This window comes from Trachypithecus francoisi, unplaced genomic scaffold (genome assembly GCF_009764315.1).
Source record: "Trachypithecus francoisi isolate TF-2019V2 unplaced genomic scaffold, Tfra_2.0 Lachesis_group21, whole genome shotgun sequence".
NCBI lineage: Eukaryota > Metazoa > Chordata > Mammalia > Primates > Cercopithecidae > Trachypithecus > Trachypithecus francoisi.
In genome coordinates, this window is record NW_022681467.1 from 27,911,288 (window position 1) to 27,936,375 (window position 25,088).

At 44.4% G+C, this 25,088-nt stretch overlaps 1 protein-coding gene across 1 annotated transcript in view; it reads left to right on the forward strand.

Annotated features, from left to right (window-relative positions):
* Positions 1 to 24,655, forward strand: part of ASXL1 (ASXL transcriptional regulator 1) — a 79,312-nt gene extending 54,657 nt beyond the window's left edge. The window contains 10 exon segments of the mRNA XM_033186085.1: positions 13,530 to 13,650; positions 13,727 to 13,824; positions 14,723 to 14,816; positions 15,286 to 15,438; positions 16,712 to 16,875; positions 16,974 to 17,070; positions 18,257 to 18,362; positions 18,664 to 19,297; positions 19,816 to 20,494; positions 20,497 to 24,655. Of these exon segments, the coding sequence (XP_033041976.1) occupies positions 13,530 to 13,650; positions 13,727 to 13,824; positions 14,723 to 14,816; positions 15,286 to 15,438; positions 16,712 to 16,875; positions 16,974 to 17,070; positions 18,257 to 18,362; positions 18,664 to 19,297; positions 19,816 to 20,494; positions 20,497 to 22,721 (4,371 nt within the window). The 3' untranslated portion in view covers positions 22,722 to 24,655.
* Positions 24,656 to 25,088: the final 433 nt, after the last annotated feature.

A 25,088-nucleotide genomic window follows, 5' to 3' on the forward strand; every position in this document is an offset into this window, starting at 1 on the left:
TAGATAAAATAACAAAGATGGGAAATAAAAACAAAATGGATTACAAACAAAAGGTGAAACCCAGTGCTGTTAACAGCTATACAATTCTTGATGTGTTTAACATATCGATTTCATTCTTCTTTCTGAATGTTTGGTCCTGGAGCCATCTTTTTTCCTGCTCTCCACATGGACCGTTTGTGGTGTAAGGTGACCAGCTATCCTGGTTTGCCCAGGATTGAGGGATTTCCCAGGGTGTAGGACTTTCAGTGCTAAAAATGGAAGCTCCCGGGCAAACTGGGGCCTGTTGGTTACTCTTTTGACATGCATGTGGCTGTTTTCCTCAGACTTTACTTTTATGTACCTCAGGAATTCTCTTCACTTTCTCCTGTGTTATGTCCTGCCTTTCCTAGATCTCACACAAATCTCATTTATTGTTACTCCTTCAGTTGTGTGTGCATTCTCTACACAATACATTTACGTAGAGCAAGTTCACCTAGAGTTGCTTCTTGAGAACAGGTGCCTAGGAGGTAAATTGAGGCCTTACATGTCTTTATTCTGTGTTCCATACTGAATTACTGGTTGGGCTCAGAATTCCAGATGTTACTCTTACTACATTCTTCAAAGCTGCTTTTGAGAAACATGCCATTGTGATTTCTGGTTATCATGTGTTCTTTCTGACTGGAAGATTTTAGGATCTGTTTCTCTCCTGTGTTTTGAGATTTCATGATAATGCTGTGGAATGGGTCTTCTTCATTCATTATGCTGAGTATTTTGCCTTATTAAACTTGGAAACTGGACTCTTCTCATTTTGGGAAAATTTCTTATATTATTTCTGTCTTTTGACTTTCTTCCTCTGGACCTTCTATTTGTTGGATGTAGGACTTAACGGAGTTTCTTTTTCTTTTTTCTTTTCTTTTTTTTTTTTTGATTAGTTCTCTCGGAGATAATCTGTTGTTTTGGCATCTCATTTTTAATTTCTAGCAGATTGTTCATGTTCTTTAATGTTGCTTTATTTAAAAAAAAAAAAAAAAATTCTGGCTAACCTGTAGTACTTGTCTGTAGTCCTGACTACTGGAGAGGCCAAGGTGGGAGAATTGCTATGTTGCCCAGGAGTTTGAGTCTAGCCTGGGCAATATAGCAAGACCCCATATCTTATTAAAGAAAAAAAAAAGCACTCTCTGTTTGTTTTGGGGCTCTTTGAGAACATTTACTGTGAAATTTTATTTATCTTTGTTTCCTTTCAGTTCTCCTTCTATTTATTGTGGTTGTCTTTCACATAACAATGTGCTTAAATAGCTGGTGGTTCTTGATAGGTCACTCAACAGTGAGCAAACTGATGGATCCTGTGTTTGTGAGCAGTATTTATTGGCTGTGATAGAGAGTGGGGACCTAGATGCTTTTAGGGGATCCTCGTGTTATCCATTTCTGAAGGTGTTTTCTCCTAGGCTGGTCACTTTTTCCAGGAGGAGAAATCCTTTCATCTCTTGCCATCTATATGAGAGTAGGCTGAGGGTTGGGGTCATAGTACTACCACTATTTGGGGCGCTTTGAGAGCCAAGGTGGGGAGGGAAGGTAGTGGCCTCACGATTTTCTGATGTGTGGTGGTGGTGTTTTGTTTTGTTTTTTGAGATGGAGTTTAGCTCTTGCCACCCAGGCTGGAGTGCAGTGGCGCCATCACAACCTCCACCTCCTGGGTTCAAACAGTTCTCCAGCCTCAGCCTCCCTAGTAGCTGGGATTACAGGTGCCTGCCATCACCCCTGGCTAATTTTTTTTTTTTTTTTTTTTGAGACGGAGTCTCGCTCTATCGCCCAGGCTGGAGTGCAGTGGCCGGATCTCAGCTCACGGCAAGCTCCGCCTCCCGGGTTTACGCCATTCTCCTGCCTCAGCCTCCCGAGTAGCTGGGACTACAGGCGCCCACCACCTCGCCCGGCTAGTTTTTTGTATTTTTTAGTAGAGACGGGGTTTCACGGTGTTAGCCAGAATGGTCTCGATCTCCTGACCTCGTGATCCACCCGTCTCGGCCTCCCAAAGTGCTGGGATTACAGGCTTGAGCCACCGCGCCTAGCCCCTGGCTAATTTTTGTATTTTTATTAGATATGGGGTTTTGCCATGTTGGCCAGGCTGGTCTTGAACTCCTGACCTCAGGTGATCTTCCTGCCCAAAGTGCTGGGATTACAGGTGTGAGCCACCATGCCCAGCCTGCGTCACGATTTTCTATGTGGTCTTTGACTTAGTGGTCTTATTTAGAGTGTGACATCTCACTCCATCCCCCATCCCTTGAGCTGTGCCTCTGGTCTTCTATTCCAGAACCTCTCTGGTTTGATTTAATCAGAATATAAATCTGTTTTCCTTTGGAGCGGGAGAAGGGTATTGCCTTACTGTTTAGGGACAGGAAGGAGACCTGAGGGGGTCTGACTTCTTATTCAGAGTTTGAACAGTTGTCCTGTTCTCAGCCACTGCCTCTCAACTCTTGTCTGCAGTGGTTCCTGGTGCCTCCCACTTCCCTGCCTGCTCTGGGCTTTTGAAGCACTGGGTTATTTTTTGTGGCTTTTCCCTCTGCAGCTGTAAACTTCATCTTTCCTTCTTTGCTGAGTCAGTTACTTCTTATCTTCCTGCTCTCCATCTTTCAGATTTCTGTTGACATCCTTCATCTGTTGCCTTTTTCCTTTCCCTTACTCTTTGTATTTATGCATGTATACTTTTACTATTCCCTTATATCCATTCTAGTGAACCTTTAGGAGGATGCAAAGAAGTATGTGTTCATGTTGCCATGTTTATCCACAACCCCCCAAATAACATTAAACAAAAGAAAACAAAATAAAAAAATTAAGAAAAAAGAAAAACCAAAATAAAACAAATCCCAAATAAATGGAGAACAGCTATACCGTGTTCTTAAGAAGATTCTATATTGTAAAGATGTCATTTCTTCCCAATTTGATTTGTAGATACAGTGCAGTACGCTACAAGTTTTGAAAATTGAGATATAATCGTTTTATGTATTTTGGGGGTACAGGTGATATTTTGATACCTGTATGCAGTGCATAGACATTTTTCTTTGTGTTGGGAACATTAAAATTCTTCTTTTCTAGAAATTTTGAAATATATAGTAAATTATTGTTTACTATAATTTTCCTGCTCTACTATTGAATATTAGAACTTATTCCTTCTATTTAACTGTTATTTTATACCCCTTAAGCAACTTCTATTTTGCCATGTTTAAATATGGAAGCTCAAGCCTTTGTACAGAGAAAGTGGGAAATGCCGTTGGCTTTTATGCCAAACTCCACCCCCTCTGTCCCCACCTGCCACCCTGGCCTGCTGCCCCTGTTCTTCTCAGTAGCAACTGCTATCATTAATTTAATATGCATCCTCCTATTCATATTGTATTCATATTGAGGTATGTGTTGTGTTTGTTTATATAGGTGTATTTTATTCTCTTTAATGTTTAATAGTGTACCATATCAATATAGCTACATTTTATTTATGCAGTCTCCTGTTATGAATATGTACATTTTTCACTGTTTTCTAATCTCTGTTATAAACACTGCAGAACACTCATCCTTAGTCTGCATGTACAAACGTGTGAGAATTTCTCTAAGGGACTATTCCCTTACCTTTTCATATGGTATACTTGGGTAAAATGGAAGTGACCTGGAGGCTCTTTCTATGGGGATTGGTGAAATGATTTCGTTGCATTTTCTTTGCATTTTGTAATTGTGATGAGAAAAATAGAATTATAAAACTTACAAATCTTTTTAAAAAGTTTTGAGAAACGTGCTTTGTTATGATCATGACATCGTTTTATGCTTACAAAGTCTGTATGTATTTCCTTGTGTTTAATGATGAACTCTTCAGATGTCTGATACAAATCTATAGTCCCTGATTAACAATTCTGAAATCCAAAATGTTATGAGAACTGAATTTTTTTTCCCCTTGACTGATTTAGTGGTAAAACCTGACCTGTCCAAACTTATTTTGTGTCAAAGCTCTGATGTAGATTTAGAGGGCTAGGTTAGCCTATTTTATTTCACTTGGTCCTTGTCTACATTTTTTTTTTAATTAATGTGTTTGATTATGGGTTGCTGGTGGTGATAATGTACAATATATGCATATATTAGCATTCTAAAATTCAAGAAATTCTAAATTCTACAACACATCTAGACTCAAAGATTTCAGATGAGGGATTGTGAGCCTGTGGTCACCATTAGCTAGAAACTTTACTTGCAGCTGTGGGTGGCAACTTACAAGAATTTATTTCTGGTTGATAGAAATTCCTTTCTTATTATTAATAAGAACTCAGACAATTTCTTTAAACTATATTCCAAGAATGTGTTCATTTTTTAAATAACAGCTCTTCCTTTTCTTTCGTTGACAGCTATAATATTGAAATTGCTTTTGATAATGCAAATGGATTTCACATTCAGTAGAACCTTTTTATGTTAAGTATTTTATTTAAATGGTGAAGCCTTTTCTCAAGCGTGCGTGGAGATTGCTTTATTAGTTTTAATTCTTCTTTAGGATTTTCATGAGAAAATTAAAACATCATTAGTGGACCATTTTAGCCACAGTTTTCCAAAGTTGCATTTTGACTTTGGATCTGTAAACTTTCTATACACTTCAATATGTATGTGTAGGTTTTTTTTTTAAAAAAAAAAAAAACAAAACAAATTTTGATCAGAATCTTTTGTTTTAGGCCGGGTGTGGTGGCTCACACCTGTAATCCCAGCACTAGAGGCCCAGGAGGGTGGATTGCTTGTGCTCAGGAGTTCAAGACCAGCCTGGGCAATATGGCAAAAAACCCATCTCTACAAAAAATACAAAAATTTGCCAGGCACGATGGCTCATGTCTGTAATCCCAGCACTTTGGGAAGGCCGAGGAGGGTGAATCACGAGGTCAGGAGTTCGAGACCAGCCTGGCCAACGTGGTGAAACCCCGTCTCTACTAAAAATACAAAAAATTAACTGGGCATAGTGGCGGGCGCCTGTAACCCCAGCTACTCGGAAGGCTGAGGCAGGAGAATTGCTTGAACCCAGGAGGTGGAGAGTGCGGTGAGCTGAGTGCAGTGGTGCGATCTTGGCCTACCGTAACCTCCACCTCTCGGGTTCAAGCGACTCTCCTGCCTTAGCCTCTTGAGTAGCTAGGATTACAGGTGCGCGCCACTACGTCTGGCTAATTTTTGTATTTTTAGTAGAGACGGGGTTTCACTATGTTGGTCAGGCTGGTCTCGAACTCCTGACGTTGTGGTCTGCCCACCTCAGCCTCCCAAAGTGCTGGGATTACAGGCTTGAGCCACCACGCCTGGCCAAATTGACATCTTTATGATATAAAATCTTCTTAATCGAGAACATGGTATAGTTCTCCATTTATTTAGGATTTGTTTTTGTTTTTTTGAGATAGGGTCTTGTTTTTGTTTTTTTGAGACAGTCTGTCAGGCTGGAGTGCAGTGGTGCGATCATAGCTCACTGCAGCCTCAAACTCCTGGGCTCAAGCAGTCCTTCCACCTCAGCCTTCTGAGTAGCTGGGACTACAGGTGCACATCACCATGTCCAGCTAATTTTTGGATTTTTTTGTAGAGGCGGGGGTCTCCTTACGTTGCTCATGTTGGTCTTGAACTCCTGGGCTCAAGTGATCCTCCTTCCTCGGCTTCCCAAAGTGCTGGGATTACAAGCGTAGCCAACACGCCTGACCTTTTTAAGATTTTAAACCTTTCTTGATAAAGTTTTATGTTTTCTTCATAAAATGATTATATTTCTTTTGTGGAATTTATCCCTGGGTAACATGTTCTTTTTTGTTATAAATTATATTTTATTTTTTCTTCAACCCTGGCAAATGGATATATTTTCTTTTTTTTTTTCTTTCTTTCTTTTTTTTTTGAGACGGTGTTTCGCTCTTGTTGCCCAGGCTGGAATGCAGTGGCACCATGTCAGCTCACTGCAACCTCCATCTCCCAGTTCAAGTGATTCTCCTGCCTCCACCTCCCAAGTGGCTGGGATTACAGGCGTGTGCTACCACGCCGGGCTAATTTTTGTATTTTTAGTGGAGATGGGGGTTTCACCATGTTGGCCAGGCTGGTCTTGAACTCCTGACCTCAGGTTATCCACCCATCTCAGCCTTCCAAAGTGCTGGGATTACAGGCATGAGCCACTGCGCCCGGCCGATGGATAGATTTTCTAATTGATGATGTTAAGTGGTGATGTTAGTATCACTTGATATTTCTTTTTCTTTCTTTTTTTTTTTTTTATATGATCTCAAATGTCACAGTGTGGCCAAAATCTCTTACTAGGTCTGAGTCTCTTGGATCTTTAATGTAAATAATTATGCTCTCTGGAAATTATGACATTCTTATCTCTTCTAATCCCTTGTTTCTTTCTATTATGCATTGAAAGGAATTCTAGTATTCTGTTGAATGGTTGGTATATTCTCAGTTTTTGTCAGCCTTCTCCTAAGAGATAGTATTTATATTTGCTCAGGAAAGATATAAGGAAAGTCATAACTGACATTTTGCTTATTTTATTTATTTATTTTTGCTTCAGAATCTAATCTTGGGCAGTTTAAACTTTTTATCAGTTTAAATGTTAGCTCTCCTTTGCTCAGATTTGTTACATTCGTAGTGTGTTGTATTTTTTGAGACATCTGACCTGTGGGAGAACTTTTTATTTTGGTTTACTTATTACTGATGGTTTATTTTTTTTTATCATTAGCTTCTTTTCTAGTTACCTTGCCAAACCAGTATACTTTATGCATTTTAGAAACACTTATTTGTATTAATAGATGAATGTGAGTAAAAAGTATAAAAAGCAAGTCTTCTTTGTACTGTTTTACTCTTGCAAAAGTAGAATGAAAAGCTCTTGCAGCTTTCCTGTAAAATTGAATTTCTTTCCATATAAAAATGTTCAAAATGTATTTGTAAAAGTAATATATACTCATCAGTATCAAAAGGTTCAAAATAAAGAATTCCTACAACAACAGTTTTTAAAAGACAACTCAAAAAAAAATGGGTGAAAGACTTGAACAGATACTTAAAGAGGAAGATATGAATATGGCCAATAAGCACATTAAAAAATTCTCATGCAGCCATAAAAAGAATGAGTTCATGTCCTTTGCAGGGACATGAATGAAGCTGGAAACCATCATCCTCAGCAAACTAACACTGGAACAGAAAACCAAACACCCCATGTTTTCACTCATAAGTGGGGGTTGAACAGTGAGAACACATGGACACAGGGAGGGAACATCACACACCGGGGTCTGTCGGGGAGTTGGGGGAAAGGGGAGGGAGAGCATTAGGACAGATACCTAATGCATGCAGGGCTTAAAACCTAGATGACGGGTTAATAGGTGCAGCAAACCAACATGGCACATGTATACCTATGTAACAAACCTGCACGTTCTGCACATGTATCCCAGAACATAAAGTAAAATTTTTAAAAAAATCTTCAAAAAAAGTGCTCAACATCTTGAGACATTAGGCAAATTAACATTAAAATCATTGAATTCTAGCACTCTGAATTAAAATTAAAACCACAATGAGGTACCATTATACTCCCACTAGAATGGCTAAAATAAGACTGCCAGCTTCAAATAATGGTGAGGATTTGGATCAACTGGAACTCTCATCAAGTACTGTTGGGAGTATACTTTTTTTTTAATAAAGTTAGCTTTCATCCATCTTGTGACTCGGCAATTCTCCTACTTATTCAGGAGAAATGAAAACATGTCTACAAAAAGTGTATAAGAATATTCATAGTAGCTTTATTCATAATAGCCAAAGCCTGGAAATAAACCAAATGTCCATCAAGAGAGAATATATAAATGGTCATATATGAGAATATTACTCTGTAATAACAAATAATGAACTACTGATGCATGCAACAACGTAGATGAATATCATAAACAGGCTGAGTGAAAGAAGCCAGACACAAAAGAGTTTATGTTTGAGTCCATTTACATGAAGACCAAGAACAGGCAAAAGTATGTTATGGAGACAGAAGTCAGAACAATGATTGCCTTAGTAGGGTGAGGGGGTGGTTTCAAATGGGGGTTGACTAGGAAGGGGCACAAGGAAGCTTTTGGGGGTGTTGGAAATGTTCTATATCTTGATATGCATTTGTTAGAACTCATTAAATGGTACACCTGAGATCTGTGCATTTCACTGTGTTTAAATTAAACTTTAATTTTAAAAAAGTAGGGGAAGGATATGAGGAAGTATACATTGATCCAAGGGCATTCTCCTACATAAGCACAATACAGTTATCACACTCAGAAAATTGAACATTAATGTGGCACTACCATCTGGTATGCAGTTCACATTCAAATATCTCAGTGTCTTAAAATTTGCTGAGAGTAGATCTTAATTGTCTTCACACTTCCCATCTCACACTCTCCCTCTCATGGTAACTGTGTGTGGTAAAGGATTGGTTCTTTTTTTTTTTTTTTTTTTTTTTTTGAGACGGAGTCTCGCTCTGTTGCCCAGGCTGTAGTGCAGTGGCTGGATCTCAGCTCACTGCAAGCTCCGCCTCCCGGGTTCACGCCATTCTCCTGCCTCAGCCTCCCGAGTAGCTGGGACTACAGGCGCCCGCCACCTTGCCCGGCTAGTTTTTTGTATTTTTTAGTACAGACGGGGTTTCACCATATTAGCCAGGATGGTCTCGATCTCCTGACCTTGTGATCCGCCCGTCTCGGCCTCCCAAAGTGCTGGGATTACAGGCTTGAGCCACCGCACCCGGCTTTTTTTTTTTTTTTTTTTTTTTTATTTTTTTTTTATTTTTATTTTTATTTTTATTTTTTTTTTTGTTGAGACGGAGTCTTGCTCTGTCGCCCAGGCTGGAGTGCAGTGGCCGGATCTCAGCTCACTGCAAGCTCCGCCTCCCGGGTTTACGCCATTCTCCTGCCTCAGCCTCCCGAGTAGCTGGGACTACAGGCGCCCGCCACCTTGCCCGGCTAGTTTTTTGTATTTTTTAGTACAGACGGGGTTTCACCATATTAGCCAGGATGGTCTCGATCTCCTGACCTTGTGATCCGCCCATCTCGGCCTCCCAAAGTGCTGGGATTACAGGCTTGAGCCACCGCACCCGGCTTTTTTTTTTTTTATTTTTATTTATTTATTTTTTTTTTATTTTTATTTTTATTTTTATTTTTTTTTTTGTTGAGACGGAGTCTTGCTCTGTCGCCCAGGCTGGAGTGCAGTGGCCGGATCTCAGCTCACTGCAAGCTCCGCCTCCCGGGTTTACGCCATTCTCCTGCCTCAGCCTCCCGAGTAGCTGGGACTACAGGCGCCCGCCACCTCGCCCGGCTAGTTTTTTGTATTTTTAGTACAGACGGGGTTTCACCATATTAGCCAGGATGGTCTCGATCTCCTGACCTTGTGATCCGCCCATCTCGGCCTCCCAAAGTGCTGGGATTACAGGCTTGAGCCACCGCACCCGGCTTTTTTTTTTTTTTTTTTATTTTATTTTTTTTTTTTTTATTTTTATTTTTATTTTTTTTTTTTTTTTTGTTGAGACGGAGTCTTGCTCTGTCGCCCAGGCTGGAGTGCAGTGGCCGGATCTCAGCTCACTGCAAGCTCCGCCTCCCGGGTTTACGCCATTCTCCTGCCTCAGCCTCCCGAGTAGCTGGGACTACAGGCGCCCGCCACCTCGCCCGGCTAGTTTTTTGTATTTTTAGTAGAGACGGGGTTTCACCGTGTTCGCCAGGATGGTCTCGATCTCCTGACCTCGTGATCCGCCCGTCTCGGCCTCCCAAAGTGCTGGGATTACAGGCTTGAGCCACCGCGCCCGGCCTTTTTTTTTTTTAAGACAGAGTCTTGCACTGTCTCCCAGGCTGGAGTGCAATGGCATGATCTCGATTCACTGCAACCTCTGCCTTTCAGGTTGAAGTGATTCTTGTGCCTCGGCCTCCCGAGTAGCTGGGATTACAAGCATTCACCACCATGCCTGGCTAATTTTTTTATTTTTAGTAGAGACAGGGTTTCACCATGTTGGCCAGGCTGGTCTCGAACTCCTGACCTTGTGATCTACCTGCCTTGGCCTGGCCTCCCAAAGTGCTGGGATTACAGGCATGAGCCACCGTGCCCCGCCTATAGAATTTTTTATATGTAGGATTCAGTGAAAGATCACCCATTATTAATTTTTAAAAAGCTTCATGATGGAAATTATTCTTGTAAAATGTTAAAATCTTGAATCCTAGGGCATGTTTTCTGGCACCTGTTATTTTCAGTAACCCATTTCGTTTTTGTCATACATATAGGGTTAATGTATGAAAAGTCAATTATGTCAAACTTACACAGTTTGTATGAAAAGATTAATGATCTTTTACAAATGCAGAATTGGCTGGATGTGGCTAATTGTAGAATTGGCCTGTAATCCTAGCGCTTTGGGAGGCTGAGGCGGGAGGATCGCTTGAGTGTAGAATTTTGAGTCTTTTTTTTTTTTTTTACATTTTTTATTTTCTGAGACAGAGTCTCACTCTGTCGCCCTGGCTGAAGTGCAATGGCATGATCTCAGCTCACTGCAACCTCCACCTCCCAGGTTCAAGCGGTTCTTGTGCCTCAGCTTCCCGAGTAGTTGGGATTACAGATGTGTGCCACCAGGCCCAGCTAATTTTTTTGTGTGTATATTTAGTAGAGAGGGGGTTTCACCATGTTGGCGAGGCTGGTCTCGAACTCCCAACCTCAGATGGTCCGCCCATCTCAGCCTCCCAAAGTGCTGGATTACAGGTGTGAGCCACCATACCCAGCATTTGTATTTATTTATTATTATTTTTTTGAGATGGAGTTTCACCCTGTTGCCCAGGCTGCAGTGTAATGGCAAGATCTTGGCTCACTGCCACCTGCACGTCCCGGGCGATCCTCCTGCCACAGCCTCCCGAGTAGTTGGGAATACAGGCACGTGCACCACACCCAGCTAATTTTTGTATTTAAGTAGAGTCAGGGTTTCATTATGTTGGTCAGGCTGGTCTCGAACTCCTGACCTCAAGTGATCTGCCTGCCTTGGCCTCCCAAAGTGCTAGAATTACAGGTGTGAGCCACTGCGCCCGGCCAAGCCCAGGACTTTGAGACCAGCCTGGGCAACAGACCAAGACCCTGTCTGTATAATAAAAATTATGCAATATTAGAATAGCAAATATTGCTATTAAAAGTTTTGTTTTCCTCATTGCTTTTTTACTGAAAATGCATGGCTTTAGAAACTTCTGGGTAGTTGGAATTGCAGACAAGCAGGCCCTATTCTTGTTTGTTTAATTAATGAGATTTGTAAACAGTACTTGGTTTCCCCAGACTCTAGGACTTAGAGGAAAGAAATTTTGATTTAGCTCTTGGTAAAGCTAGATGCACCTGATTTTTCTTTTTCTTTTTTTTTTTGGAGACGGAGTCTGGCTCTGTCGCCCAGGCTGGAGTGCAGTGGCCGGATCTCAGCTCACTGCAAGCTCTGCCTCCCAGGTTTACGCCATTCTCCTGCCTCAGCCTCCCGAGTAGCTGGGACTATAGGCGCCTCGCCCGGCTAGTTTTTTGTATTTTTTAGTAGAGACGGGGTTTCACTGTGTTAACCAGGATGGTCTCGATCTCCTCACCTCGTGATCCGCCCGCCTCGGCCTCCCAAAGTGCTGGGGTTACAGGTTTGAGCGACCGCGCCTGGCTGATTTTTCTTTTTCATTGTTATTTTCTTGATCACAGAAAACAATACACGTTAATAGTAGAAAATACCCACAATTGAAAAAAATATAAAGCACTTAATAAAACTCTACCACCTAGGCTAGGTAAGGTGGCTCACATCTGTAATCCCGGCACTTTGGGAGGCCGAGGTGGGTGGAACAGCTGAGGTCAGGAGTTCAAGACCATCCTGACCAACATGGCGAAACCCCGTATCTACTAAAACTACAAAAATTAGTTGGTCATGGTGACAGCCGCCTGTAATCCCAGCTACTCAGGAGGCTGAGGCAGGAAAATTGCTTGAACCCAGGAGGCAGAGGTTGCAGTGAGCTGAGATCATGCCGCTGCACTCCGGCCTGGGTGACAGAGCGAGACTGTCTCGAAAAAAAAAAAAAAACTGCCACCTAGAGATGGTGGTGGTCAACACCTTAGCAAGAATTTCTCTTGCATTTTTCTGTACAAACATATTCAGACAAATTTTCATTTTTTAAAAAAGATAATAGAATCATACTGTATGAATTTAACTGCCTAATTAGCTTGCTGTATCATCGTCTCTCTTGTCATTAAATGCTCTACAGCTTTTTTTTAAATGGCTACCTGTGGTAGTATTCCTTGAAGGAAATACCTTAAAATTTCTTGTTTTTAAACTCTAAGATACATGATGTTTGGCTAAAACTAATGAAAATAAATTGATGAAACTTCAATGTAGTGGATCAAGAGACCCATGAAATTGATGAGCTAGATTGTTGTGGGCACTGCTTTTAAATTTATGGTGCCTTCTTAGCAGAATCATGACTTTATCAAATCTTTCTTTACATACTTTTATTCAAAGAAGACATTCTCCTCCTCTGCCCCAACTTACCTTCTTCTTGTCTCCAACTGCCAGTATTCATCCATACTCTTTGTAGTTTTGAGGTGTGAGATAGCTCCGAAGTTCTTGGGAATGGGTAGAGTTTAATTCTGAGTCTGTATATAGTCTATTGGAGGAAGCTTTTCTTAGGAGGTGAAATTTGGGATGGAGTTCTCCTCTACACCCTAACCCTGTGGCCACAATCTTTGGTTTAGATCTTTGGCATTTTTCAGTGGATATCTGTCGTAATGTCTAACTCTTCTTCCTGCCTCCAGGCTTCCTGTGATTGCTAGATGAAATTCCAAAAACCCAAATCATTCCCCTAGTTAATATCCTTCAGTGACTCCAGATCAATCAAATTCTTGATCCCTGCACATGGGTCTTACCATCTGCCCTCTCTAGCATCCTACCTATTGAGTTCCCCACACCCTAGTTCCCCACCCCTCTAGTTTCCCTGAGTTTGGAATATTCTTTCACATTTGCTCATCCCACTATCTAGAACTTCCTACAATCTCCCTACTGCCAGCCTGTCTGTCTAGTTGCTAATTTATTTTAAAACCCAGCTTAAGTAACACATCCTTTTGGAAGTGTTACTTCCCTGATCGTTATTCACCTCCATGCCATCTTTCGCTCAACTCATTGAAGTTAGGTACCCCCTCTTGTGGGCTGCCACTGCTCTCCATATTCATCTATGTACTGTACTTTGTATTGTAATCAGTTTAATTGACACACACACCCCCTACTTATTTGAGCTCCTTGAGAGCCGGGCCCTGATTCTTGCTCCTTAGCACTCCACCCTCCCCAGAACCAACATAGTATAGCTTATAGGAGGCACCCTGTAAATGTTTAATGAATGTTTGAATGCAAAAGTGTATCTAACTTTATTGATGATATAGTTATGAAAAGAATGTGTTGAGAAAAAGGTCAGAAAGGGTTAGGAACTTGTCAGTATTCTAAATCCCTATTTTTCAAAAGCATACACATTTAGGAATGACTGTCTTGCTTTAAGAATTTGTAGAGCTTTGTTCACCTAAGTTGTACCTTGCTATCACAGAAGGATGCCCTGCAGTGGTCCCGCCATCCGGCTACAGTGGAGGGAGAGGAGCCAGAGGACACGGCTGATGTGGAGAGCTGTGGGTCTAATGAAGCCAGCACTGTGAGTGGTGAAAACGATGGTAAGGACCCTTTACCGGATGGGTGAGGGAGCCACAGCAGGCACTAGGGACTAACCTTTGTTTTCCTTTCTTCCAGTATCTCTTGATGAAACATCTTCGAATGCATCCTGTTCTACAGAATCTCAGAGTCGACCTCTTTCCAATCCCAGGGACAGCTACAGAGCTTCCTCACAGGTAAGGAAGAGGTAGAGCCTAACCCGGGAGGATGAATGATGACAGGTACAAGGCAAGATGCTTCCTTCTCCTGTTGTCAGCTGTGGACATGTTCAGAGAGTGAAGAATAGAAGTCTGGTCTCCAGCTGTTAGTAGCATTTTACAATGGGCCATAGGAAAAGTGAACAGTAGGTCTGAGCAGAGTGAGTTTTTTCTTTTTCTTTACCTTGGCTGAGTGATTCTGTTTTTTTTTTTTTTTTTGAGATTGAGTCGCACCTGTCGCCCAGGCTGGAGTGCAGTGGTGTGTTCTCCGCTTACTGCAACCTCCGCCTCTGGGGTTCAAACAGTTCTCCTGCCTCAACCTCCCGAGTAGCTGAGATTACAGGCACGTACTACTGCGCCTGGCTAATTTTTGTATTTTTAGTAGAGACGGGGTTTTGCCATGTTGGCCAGGCTAGTCTTGAATTCCTGACCTCAAGTGATCCGTCCGCCTCAGCCTCCCAAAGTTGTGGGATTACAGGCGTGAGTCACAACGCCCAGCCTGATTCTGTTCACTCTTGTAATATACATGTGAACATCCGGGGAGAAGTGTGGTTAGTGCAGAGTAGTGAGAACAGGAGATTGGGAGTGAGCAGTTGGAATGGTGACCCTGCACTTACTAGCCTTGAGACTTTGGGAAAACTCCTTGCCTGTAAAATGGGTATAACAGTACGTTTTGTAGCTTGGAATGCCGCTTGGCAGAATGACCAGCACGTAGCTCAGTAACATTCACTGGTGCTCTCGTCAGCATTACTCGACAGATCTGGTTGAAGACAAACTTCATTTTACAAGAGAGTGAGTAGAGATAGCGTCGCCAGGGAATGCTTTTGTGGCTCTGTAGCTGATTTGGGCTCTCTTTTTGTTCTCTCTGGGAATGTAGGCGAACAAACAAAAGAAAAAGACTGGGGTGATGCTGCCTCGAGTTGTTCTGACTCCTCTGAAGGTAAACGGGGCCCACGTGGAATCTGCATCAGGTATGTGTAAACTCATGGTTGTGATGCTTTTTCCTCAGGTCCTGGGGACCTGGCCCCCCTCTGTCACCAGTTTCTGACCTAATAGTGTGATGCCAGGAGAGCTGTCGGGCCACAGGCAAGAGCCCTGCCAGTGAGTGAGGCCTGCCATAGGTTCTATTGCTGGGCTCTGCCGTGTGCCTTCCTTTTTGTCTCCCAAGGCAGTCGTGAGGATCCAATGGAGGATTTGATTGTGCCAGTGCTTTGTAAAAGGTGTAGTGCTATACAAATAAAGGTGGCGGTTTGGCATCTGTAAGGTGGTATTTTTAAAGCCAGACCATGAGGTGGTGGTTTCTCTCAGCCTAAGGCTGGGAGATGGAAGTATCCCAGTATTGCTGGCAGCATCTCAGGGAGAGCTGGGAGAAGTGAGCTTGTCTGAGAGCCATGGGCGCGGCTTGTGATACTTTTGACCAGTGGAATGCTGTGCCTTCAGGGTTCTCGGGCCGCCACGCCGATGGCGAGAGCGGCAGCCCGTCCAGCAGCAGCAGCGGCTCTCTGGCCCTGGGCAGCGCTGCTATTCGTGGCCAGGCCGAGGTCGCCCAGGACCCTGCCCCGCTCCTGAGAGGCTTCCGGAAGCCAGCCACAGGTGAGTGGCTTGGCACTTATTTCTCTGCCTGTAAAGGGGGCCCCTGCAGGCCTAGTGAGAGGATGTCTTCTAGTTCCTTTACCAGTTTATTTTTACTTCTTGGGTGGCCCTCTATTTTTATTTATTTTTACCTTGTAGTTTGGTGATTTCATTTGTAGCTCTCTGCTAGACTGTGAGAACTCCTTTCAGGCAGAGATGATGCCACATTGTTTCTCATATGTCCCTGTAGGCCTAGTCTATGCCTGCCTTGTACTACTTAGTAAGTGTTTGAGTGAGTGAAAACTGCTTCTGAGCTTCTCAGTGAAGAATTCCAACACCCCTTTTCTCTCTTCGGTAGCATCCTGCCACGTTCATTCCCAACATCTGTAGTCTCTGTCAGACGCTCCCTTTTTCCCAACCTAGTCAGTATGTTGAGTGGAAGCATGTGTTGAATTTTGGGGATGCAAACAAATTCAGTAGTGCTATATCTATACCTCCCACCCCCACCCCCATTAGGGTTATTTGCAATACTGGTATGCTCTTTGCTATTTCAGGATTTAATTCTTAATGGCCCACGTGCTGGATTTTTTTGTAGATGAGCCACATGAAACCATTAAGAAGACAAACTTTCGCTTCTGAGAATTAGAGTAAACCTTTGTCCATGTGAGAACTAGGTTTGCTGTCTTGCTGCTTTTCTAGCTCATCAGCAGTGCTCAATCTAAGGTCTCACAGGTCTCTAGTCCTAGTGAGTTTTTCACATAAAAGTAACATTTGCTGAGGCTTCTGTGAGAGGTATTAGCATCTCAGTTGGCGTTGAACAGTGCTTAGTACATTTCTGCATGGAGATCATCCCTCCAGCCCATTCATAGAAGGCTTCTGCACATTTTTCTATAGTAGACTAACTAGATTTACTTTTAGACAATTTCCATGATTTCTCCAGTTGAGCTTTATGGAGCCTGTTCTCCAGCTTTGGAGGGAAGCTCAGAACCTGCCTCTTGCCTAGTTTTCTGTGGGAAGTGTCCTTTTCAGGTTGTGACACAGCACAGTACAGAGTTTTGTCTGAGGGGATGCAACCCCAAGTGTTCTCCTAGGTTTGATGGCAATGACAGTAACCTGGAAAGAAGAATTGTAACATGCAGGTTAGGATGGACTGGATAATTGAGCAGATTGTGTGCAGATAACTTCTGGGTAGTTTGGGTGCTGTCACCAAAGTTTTCCCATCAGTTAGCATTTGCTTTTTTCTTTTAAAAAGCTGAAATCTATACCTTGCTGCTTCTTGCTTCAAAAATCATAGGTCAAATGAAGCGCAACAGAGGGGAAGAAATAGATTTTGAGACACCTGGGTCCATTCTTGTCAACACCAACCTCCGTGCCCTGATCAACTCTCGGACCTTCCATGCCTTACCATCACACTTCCAGCAGCAGCTCCTCTTCCTCCTGCCTGAAGTAGACAGACAGGTGCACATGGGCAGCCTTCCCTTTGCCTCTTTCTGGATGGGCTTCTGTTCTCTTTTAAGTTTATTTATTAGGATTTGTTTCCCCCTTGATCCTTCTAGGTGGGGACAGATGGCCTGTTGCGTCTCAGCAGCAGTGCACTGAATAACGAGTTTTTTACCCATGCGGCTCAGAGCTGGCGGGAGCGCCTGGCTGATGGTATGTAGACGATCATCTCAGACGGCTTGCGATGCACCTGACATATGTGGTGTTGCATGTCTCCTGGTACTTAAAATCCAAGCTCTTTCTTCTCAAAGGGTTATTTAGTATAAGACAGGCTTTCCTCATTACCAATAAATGTGGTGAGTATTAATGTGCCACACAGCTCTGAAGAAATAACAGGGTGTTTAGGTTTAGACTTTCACTATATTGTATGTATATCTTCATTTCCTTTTTATCATTAAAACTATAAACACCTATTCCAGTAATCATGGCATCGTCTGGAAGGGTGGAGGAAAGCACACTGTGGAGGTGACAAGCTCCACCATGCTCTATCTTTAGGCATTGTCACTTGGAGTGATTGTTAGCTTCTATTAATTTAATTTTGTAGGGAAAGTGTTGAGGGGGCTGTTAAGAACACCCCTAGGTTTGATGATTTGCTAGCAGGACTCAGCATATAGTTATATGTATAGGGCTGTGGTTTATTACAGCAGAAGAATACAAAGTAAAATCAGCAGATGGAGAGGCCCATGGGGTGAGGTCCAGGGGAAACCATGTGTTGGCTTCCAAGGTCCTCTCTCAGTGGTGTCACACAGGACACATTTAATTCCCACAGTAACAAGTTATGACAACATGTATGAAATGTCTGCTAGGGAAACCTATTAAAGATTTGGTGCCCACGGTTTTTATCAAGGGCAGATCATGTAGGAAGCCACTGCTTGGCACATACCGAGATTCCAGATTCCCAGAAGGAAGGCAAGTGTTCAGCATAAGCCATATTGTTTGCATAAACAATTTAGGCACAGTGAACAACTCATATCAGTTAGGGTGATTGGGAGCCCTCCTGAAATCGTAAGTTCCCAGATATCAGTCAACAGCTGTTCTTTTAAATAGGCCTTTCTAAGAATAAACAATCAGGCCTACTATGTTAACTTTTTGTCTACACGGGAAATAAGAATGGTTCTTTTGTTTGTTGTTTTGCTTTTTCAGTCAAGGAGTTGCTTGGTCTCACTTTACGGAAGAGTGAATTACCCTTATAGTAGACGTGTTAGCTTTGTCCCTATAAGAGCGTGATGTGAGAGAGCCTCTAGAAGAGACATGTTTTAAAACTGGGAGATTCAGCTGTCCATATGACAGACATTAATATCCTGAATGTACTTACTAGAAGAGGTTTATTTCTCCCTAGGCGAATTTACTCATGAAATGCAAGTCAGGATACGACAGGAAATGGAGAAGGAAAAGAAGGTGGAACAATGGAAAGAAAAGTTCTTTGAAGACTACTATGGACAGAAGTAAGGCAGTTGGAGCTATGAGTCCTGGTCTGGGGTTTTGAGGGGATAGAGGTAGATGGTCTCAAAGTAGTGTATTACTTACATGTTGGACAACAGTGTGGAGATTGCAGTGACACTTGGGTCATTTATCTTAATGCCATTCATAGTGAAGCTGACAGAAGTTTTTCTATGGTTAGAGTTATGCACCATGCAGATTTATTTTGTTCTGAGATATCTATGTTTCTGGATCCATATTATTCATAGAAATAAAAGAGACATGTCCACTCTGGCCTGAAACTGATGGTGTGATTTTGATTTGCAGGCTGGGTTTGACCAAAGAAGAGTCATTGCAGCAGAACATGGGCCAGGAGGAGGCCGAAATCAAAAGTGGCTTGTGTGTCCCAGGAGAATCAGTGCGTTCACAGCGTGGTCCAGCCACCCGACAGCGAGATGGGCATTTTAAGAAACGCTCTCGGCCAGATCTTCGAACCAGAGCCAGGAGGAATCTGTACAAAAAACAGGAGCCAGAACAAGCAGGGGTTGTTAAGGATGCAAAATCTGTGGCCTCAGATGTTCCCCTCTACAAGGATGGGGAGGCTAAGACTGACCCAGCAGGGCTGAGCAGTCCCCATCTGCCAGGCACATCCTCTGCAGCACCCGACCCAGAGGGTCCCGAATTCCCAGTTGAGTCCGTGGCTTCTCGGATCCAGACTGAGCCAGACAACTTGGCACGTGCCTCTGCATCTCCAGACAGAATTCCTAGTCTGCCTCGGGAGACTGTGGATCAGGAGCCCAAGGATCAGAAGAGGAAATCCTTTGAGCAGGCAGCCTCTGCATCCTTTCCCGAAAAGAAGCCCCGGCTTGAAGATCGTCAGTCCTTTCGTAACACAATTGAAAGTGTTCACACCGAAAAGCCACAGCCCACTAAAGAGGAGCCCAAAGTCCCGCCCATCCGGGTAGGAGACTGTTTGATTCCTGGCTGCCCTGGAGCCAGGTTTTCTTTGAGGGTCATGAGATTATAGAGCCCTTAACTCTGGGGCCTTGAAGTTAATTATGTGGGAATGTAGAGCCTTTTGTGAGAGGTTTTCTTGAGACAGCCTTAAAGTTTAGTGAGATAGGTTCTTTTCTTCCTCACTTTTTTGTTCACTCTGTTGAAGTTATCTCCAGAGGTCAAAATCCTTTGGAGTTTTAAAATCTTTTTAAGATAGTGTTAGGTTCTTTGCTGTAGTGACTCACACAGTCCCACCAGAAATTAAATTTAGAAGTGTGGCATATAACAGCCCTTGAGCAGAATCTTCTCTGAATGGTGTGGTGTTATGGCAGCCATTTTACTATGATGATTTCATTGTTTTAAGGAAATTATTTGATTCTGTATGCCATGACCCTTAAGCTACTAGAATCCTAGTTTTGCTTTACAGTCCCTAGGTCAGATCACCCAGTCAGTTAAAACTGTTTTCTAATTCTTTTTTTGCAGATTCAACTTTCACGTATCAAACCACCCTGGGTGGTTAAAGGTCAGCCCACTTACCAGATATGCCCCCGGATCATCCCCACCACGGAGTCCTCCTGCCGGGGCTGGACTGGCACCAGGACCCTCGCAGACATTAAAGCCCGTGCTCTGCAGGTCCGAGGGGCAAGAGGTCACGACTGCCATAGAGAGGCGGCCACCACTGCCATCGGAGGGGGGGGTGGCCCGGGTGGAGGTGGCAGCGGGGCCACCGATGAGGGAGGTGGCAGAGGCGGCAGCAGTGGTGATGGTGGTGAGGCCTGTGGCCACCTTGAGCCCAGGGGAAGCCCGAGCACCCCTGGAAAGTGTACGTCAGATCTACAGCGAACACAACTACTGCCGCCTTATTCTCTAAATGGGGAGCATACCCAGGCCGGAACTGCCATGTCCAGAGCGAGGAGAGAGGACCTGGCTTCTCTGAGAAAGGAGGAAAACTGCCTACTACAGAGAGCTTCAGTTGGACTCAGAGATGGGCTGGGAGATGCCTCCCAACTCCCCATTGCTCCCACTGGGGACCAGCCATGCCAGGCCTTGCCCCCACTGTCCTCCCAAACCTCAGTAGCTGAGAGATTAGTGGAGCAGCCTCAGTTGCATCTGGATGTTAGAACTGAATGTGAGTCTGGCACCACTTCCTGGGAAAGTGATGATGAGAGCAAGGACCCACCACTCCCACAGACAATGGTCCTATTCCGTCTCTAGTGGGAGATGATACATTAGAGAAAGGAACTGGCCAGACTCTTGACAGTCATCCCACTATGAAGGATCCTGTAAATGTGACCCCCAGTTCTACACCTGAATCGTCATCAACTGATTGCCTGCAGAACAGACCATTTGATGACAAATTAGGTCTTGGTGACTCATGCCTTCCTATGAGGGAAAGTGATACTAGACAAGAAAACTTGAAAACCAAGGCTCTCGTTTCTAACAGTTCTGTGCATTGGATGCCCATCCCATCGAATGATGACGTAGTGAAACAGCCTGAACCAGAATCCAGAGAACATGTACCGTCTGTTGAGCCCCAGGTTGGAGAGGAGTGGGAGAAAGCTGCTCCCACCCTTCCTGCATTGCCTGGGGATTTGACAGCCGAGGAGGGTCTAGATCCTCCTGATAGCCTTACTTCACTCTGGACTGTGCCATCTCGAGGAGACAATGACGGCACTGGCAGTTACTGTCAACAGGTGGACGTTGAAAAGTTGAAAATCAACGGAGACTCTGAAACACTGAGTCCTCACAGTGAGTCCACAGATACAGCCTCTGACTTTGAAGGTCACCTCACGGAGGACAGCAGTGAGGCTGACTGTAGTGAAGCCGAAGTGACAAAGGGGTCTTCGGTGAACAAGGATGAGAAACCCAGTTGGAACCAATCTGCCTCACTGTCCAAGGTGAATGGTGACCTGCGTCTGCTTACAAGGACAGATGGGATGGTTGCTCCTCAGAGCTGGGTGTCTCGAGTATGTGCGGTCCGCCAAAAGATCCCAGATTCCCTACTGCTGGCCAATACTGAGTACCAGCCAAGAGCCATGTGCCTGTCCAGGCCTGGGTCCTCAGTGGAGGCCACTAACCCACTTGTGATGCAGTTGCTGCAGGGTAACTTGCCCCTAGAGAAGGTTCTTCCACCAGCCCACGATGACAGCACGCCAGAAGCCCCACAAGTACCGCTTACAAAAGAGCAGAGCCATGGCTCCCTGCACGTGGGATCTTTACATGGTCTTGAAGAAAACAGTGGCATGGTTGGTGGAAGCAGCCCCATTTCTTTAAGGGCTTTGAAGGAGCCTCTTCTACCAGATAGCTATGAAACAGGCCCTGGTCTTGCCAAGATTGAAGTCACCCAGGCTCCTGGAGCACCCCAAAAGAATTCCAAGACAGTTCCAAGTTTTGACTCCCTCCATCCAGTGACAAATCCAATTACTTCCTCTAGGAAACTGGAAGAAATGGATTCCAAAGAGCAGTTCACTTCCTTTAGTTGTGAAGATCAAAAGGAAGTCTGTGCCGTGTCACAGGACAGTAATTCAAATGCTGCTCCAGGCAAGAGCCCAGGAGATCTTACTACCTCGAGAACACCTCGTTTCTCATCTCCAAATGTGATCTCCTTTGGTCCAGAGCAGACAGGTCGGGCCCTGGGTGATCAGAGCAATGTTACAGGCCAAGGGAAGAAGCTTTTTGGCTCTGGGAATGTGACTGCAACCCTTCAGCGCCCCAGGCCTGCAGACCCGATGCCTCTGCCTGCTGAGATCCCTCCAGTTTTTCCCAGTGGGAAGTTGGGACCAAGCACAAACTCCATGTCTGGTGGGGTACAGACTCCAAGGGAAGACTGGGCTGCAAAGCCACATGCCTCTGTTGGCAGCATCAAGAATGAGAAGACTTTTGTGGGGGGACCTCTTAAGGCAAATGCCGAGAACAGGAAAGCTACTGGGCATAGTCCCCTGGAACTGGTGGGTCACTTGCAAGGGATGCCGTTTGTCATGGACTTGCCCTTCTGGAAATTACCCCAAGAACCAGGGAAGGGGCTCAGTGAGCCTCTGGAGCCGCCTTCTCTCCCCTCCCAACTCAGCATCAAGCAGGCATTTTATGGGAAGCTTTCTAAACTCCAGCTGAGTTCCACCAGCTTTAATTATTCCTCTAGCTCTCCCACCTTTCCCAAAGGCCTTGCTGGAAGTGTGGTGCAGCTGAGCCACAAAGCAAAGTTTGGTGCGAGCCACAGTGCATCACTTTCCTTGCAAATGTTCACTGACAGCAGCACGGTGGAAAGCATCTCACTCCAGTGTGCGTGCAGCCTGAAAGCCATGATCATGTGCCAAGGCTGCGGTGCGTTCTGTCATGATGACTGTATTGGACCCTCAAAGCTCTGTGTATTGTGCCTTGTGGTGAGATAATAAATTATGGCCATGGGAAACATTGTATATTTAGTGTGTGTATTTTGATAATGATGGATCTTAAATCTGTATACAGAATATCATTGATACAGTACTCTTTTTAGGCAGGAGCACTCTTGCCTTCCCCCAGAATTTATAGTGCTAAAGCCCTCTGTCTCTTGTTGACCCTTCTGGTCTTGCTGGAGGGGTTTCCTGGGTATAACCCATTGGGCTGCCCAAGGCCAGCCAGCCTGAGCTCTCCTGCAGACAGAGCCTGATGTGGCATGGAGTGGGGTTGTGGGTGGTGGGGGGACTGCCTGACTCCCAGAGGGACTTGAAACTGAAGCAAGAAAGATGCATTCTCCATCAAGGGAATTAACCTACCTGAACTAAGTAGAAATGCCAGTCTTCCACTGCCCCCTCCCTGCCATCTTTTCTTCTTCTACTTTGGGGAGTTGATGGCCAGGAAAGAAGCCAGCACAGGGTTAAAGTAACTCCCAGCATTGCCCACCAGGGGGCTGGTGCACGTGCTGACCTTAGGGTCACGGTTGAGTCAATTGCCAGTTGACGGAGCAAATTTGGAACTTTTCTGTCTCCATGTGATCCACTAGCCCACAGGATCATTTGGAACCTTGAATAGCTCTGCTTGGACAATGGGGTTGGGGAATAGGGTTGTCTTTCCTATGAAAATGCCATCTGTCGACCTTGTGAGTCAGCTGTCCAGACGTTTGCAGGTGAATTCCTCTGCTTGACATCTTCCCTGTCACTTTGGACCCTATGGGAGTGGGCATCTCCACGCACCTGTGTATGTGAAAATCATTTTACATTTCAAAGCAGTGTGTGTTTCATATTTTTATATTTTTAACTCTTTATTCTTGGATGTATAAAGTGAACTTTTTGGCTTCTGTAAGTATGCTCTATGCACCTCTAATGTTTTATCATGTATTTATATGTTGTACACAGTACTGGCTGATTCTGTAAATGGATGTATTGTACAGAGAACATGAACGTCTCTTCCTAATTTTACATCTTCAGCATCATTGCATTAAAGTGGTGTAATCTTCTCTACACCTGTTGTCAGAGCCACTGAGTGCTGTGCTGCTCGACGTGAGGGTGAAATGATTGACTTGTGACCTGCCAGGTTGCCTGATGCCCTGTTGGGTCACCGGGTGAATCTGCTGCAGCCTGCAGAGCCACAGTCAGCCTGCCCACACGCCGCCAAGCAAACTCATCTTGCTTTTCACATCTCTCCTACAGCCTTAATGGCTGCTTGCTGCCATATGTGACAAATCACCACCACCAGTGTTAAGTGCTTCTGGATTCATGGGTGAGTTCCCTGGGCAGCCCCCAGGAAGGCCTTCCAGATTGGCTCCAGGGTCACCACCTGTCACAGCAGTACCTGGGACCATGCTCTCCTGGGACTGTGAGGCTCCTTTTGACGTACTTTTGACATCGGGCAGGTTTGGGAAGAAACAAAGCCATGCCTGCTCCTGCCTCTCTCCCAACATGTTTCCAGCAAGTAGATGCCCCTGTGTGTTTTCCCTTTGCCTTGTTTCCTGCCTTATATCTTGTATTTCGACTTATTACGAAATTGAGGGTCCTTGCTTAATTTAGGTCAAGTATAAAATTTGTATGACTTCAACAAGTCTGAAAGGTTTTTTTCTCATTTAATCTGATGTGGCATTTTCGTCATCTGAAGCATGAGTGACAAGTTGGGAATGATGTGGTGATTTAGAATGCAGTATTGGCCAAATCAAAGTTGCCAACTTAAGTGTCTGTTTACCAAAAACCGGGAACAGGGGCCCAAGCATGTCCAGTCCTCTTCCCTCTGCTGGAACCTTTGGGGACACTCAAGGTTACAGTTTGACACTGATCTGGTCCATGGGGCTGCCCAGAGAAAGCACTGCTTCTGTATGTCTGTTGTGGTATTGGAACAATAAACCGTACAACCTGCAGTTGTGGTCTCAGTCATCTGTGGCTGCCTCACTGGTGTGGGAAGGTCAGCTGAAGTGCTGAGCTGGAAGAGAAGGAGTAGACGCCAGCTGTCCTCACCTTGGCTCTGGAGCTACTGTTCTTATACTTGGAGCTCTTCTTTTGGGACGTTAGTCCAAAAGGAATGACTTGGCAGCTTCACTGGTCTTTAGCTGTTCATGACTTGGCGGACTTCACCACATAGACTGCAGTCATCAATCTACCGAGAGCAATGAGAATGTTTCCCCTTGTGAGTGGGAGTCATAAATTGTGACATCCCTCTGAGCAGCTCGTCCAAACAGCTTTGCCGAGCTTGAGGTTGCCAAGTGGCTTCCAGATGGTCAGTGGTCTTCTGTGGGAGGGTGACTAGCTCTGACCTTGGAAAACCTTAACCCCAAGCACCTCTTTCTGTAGCCT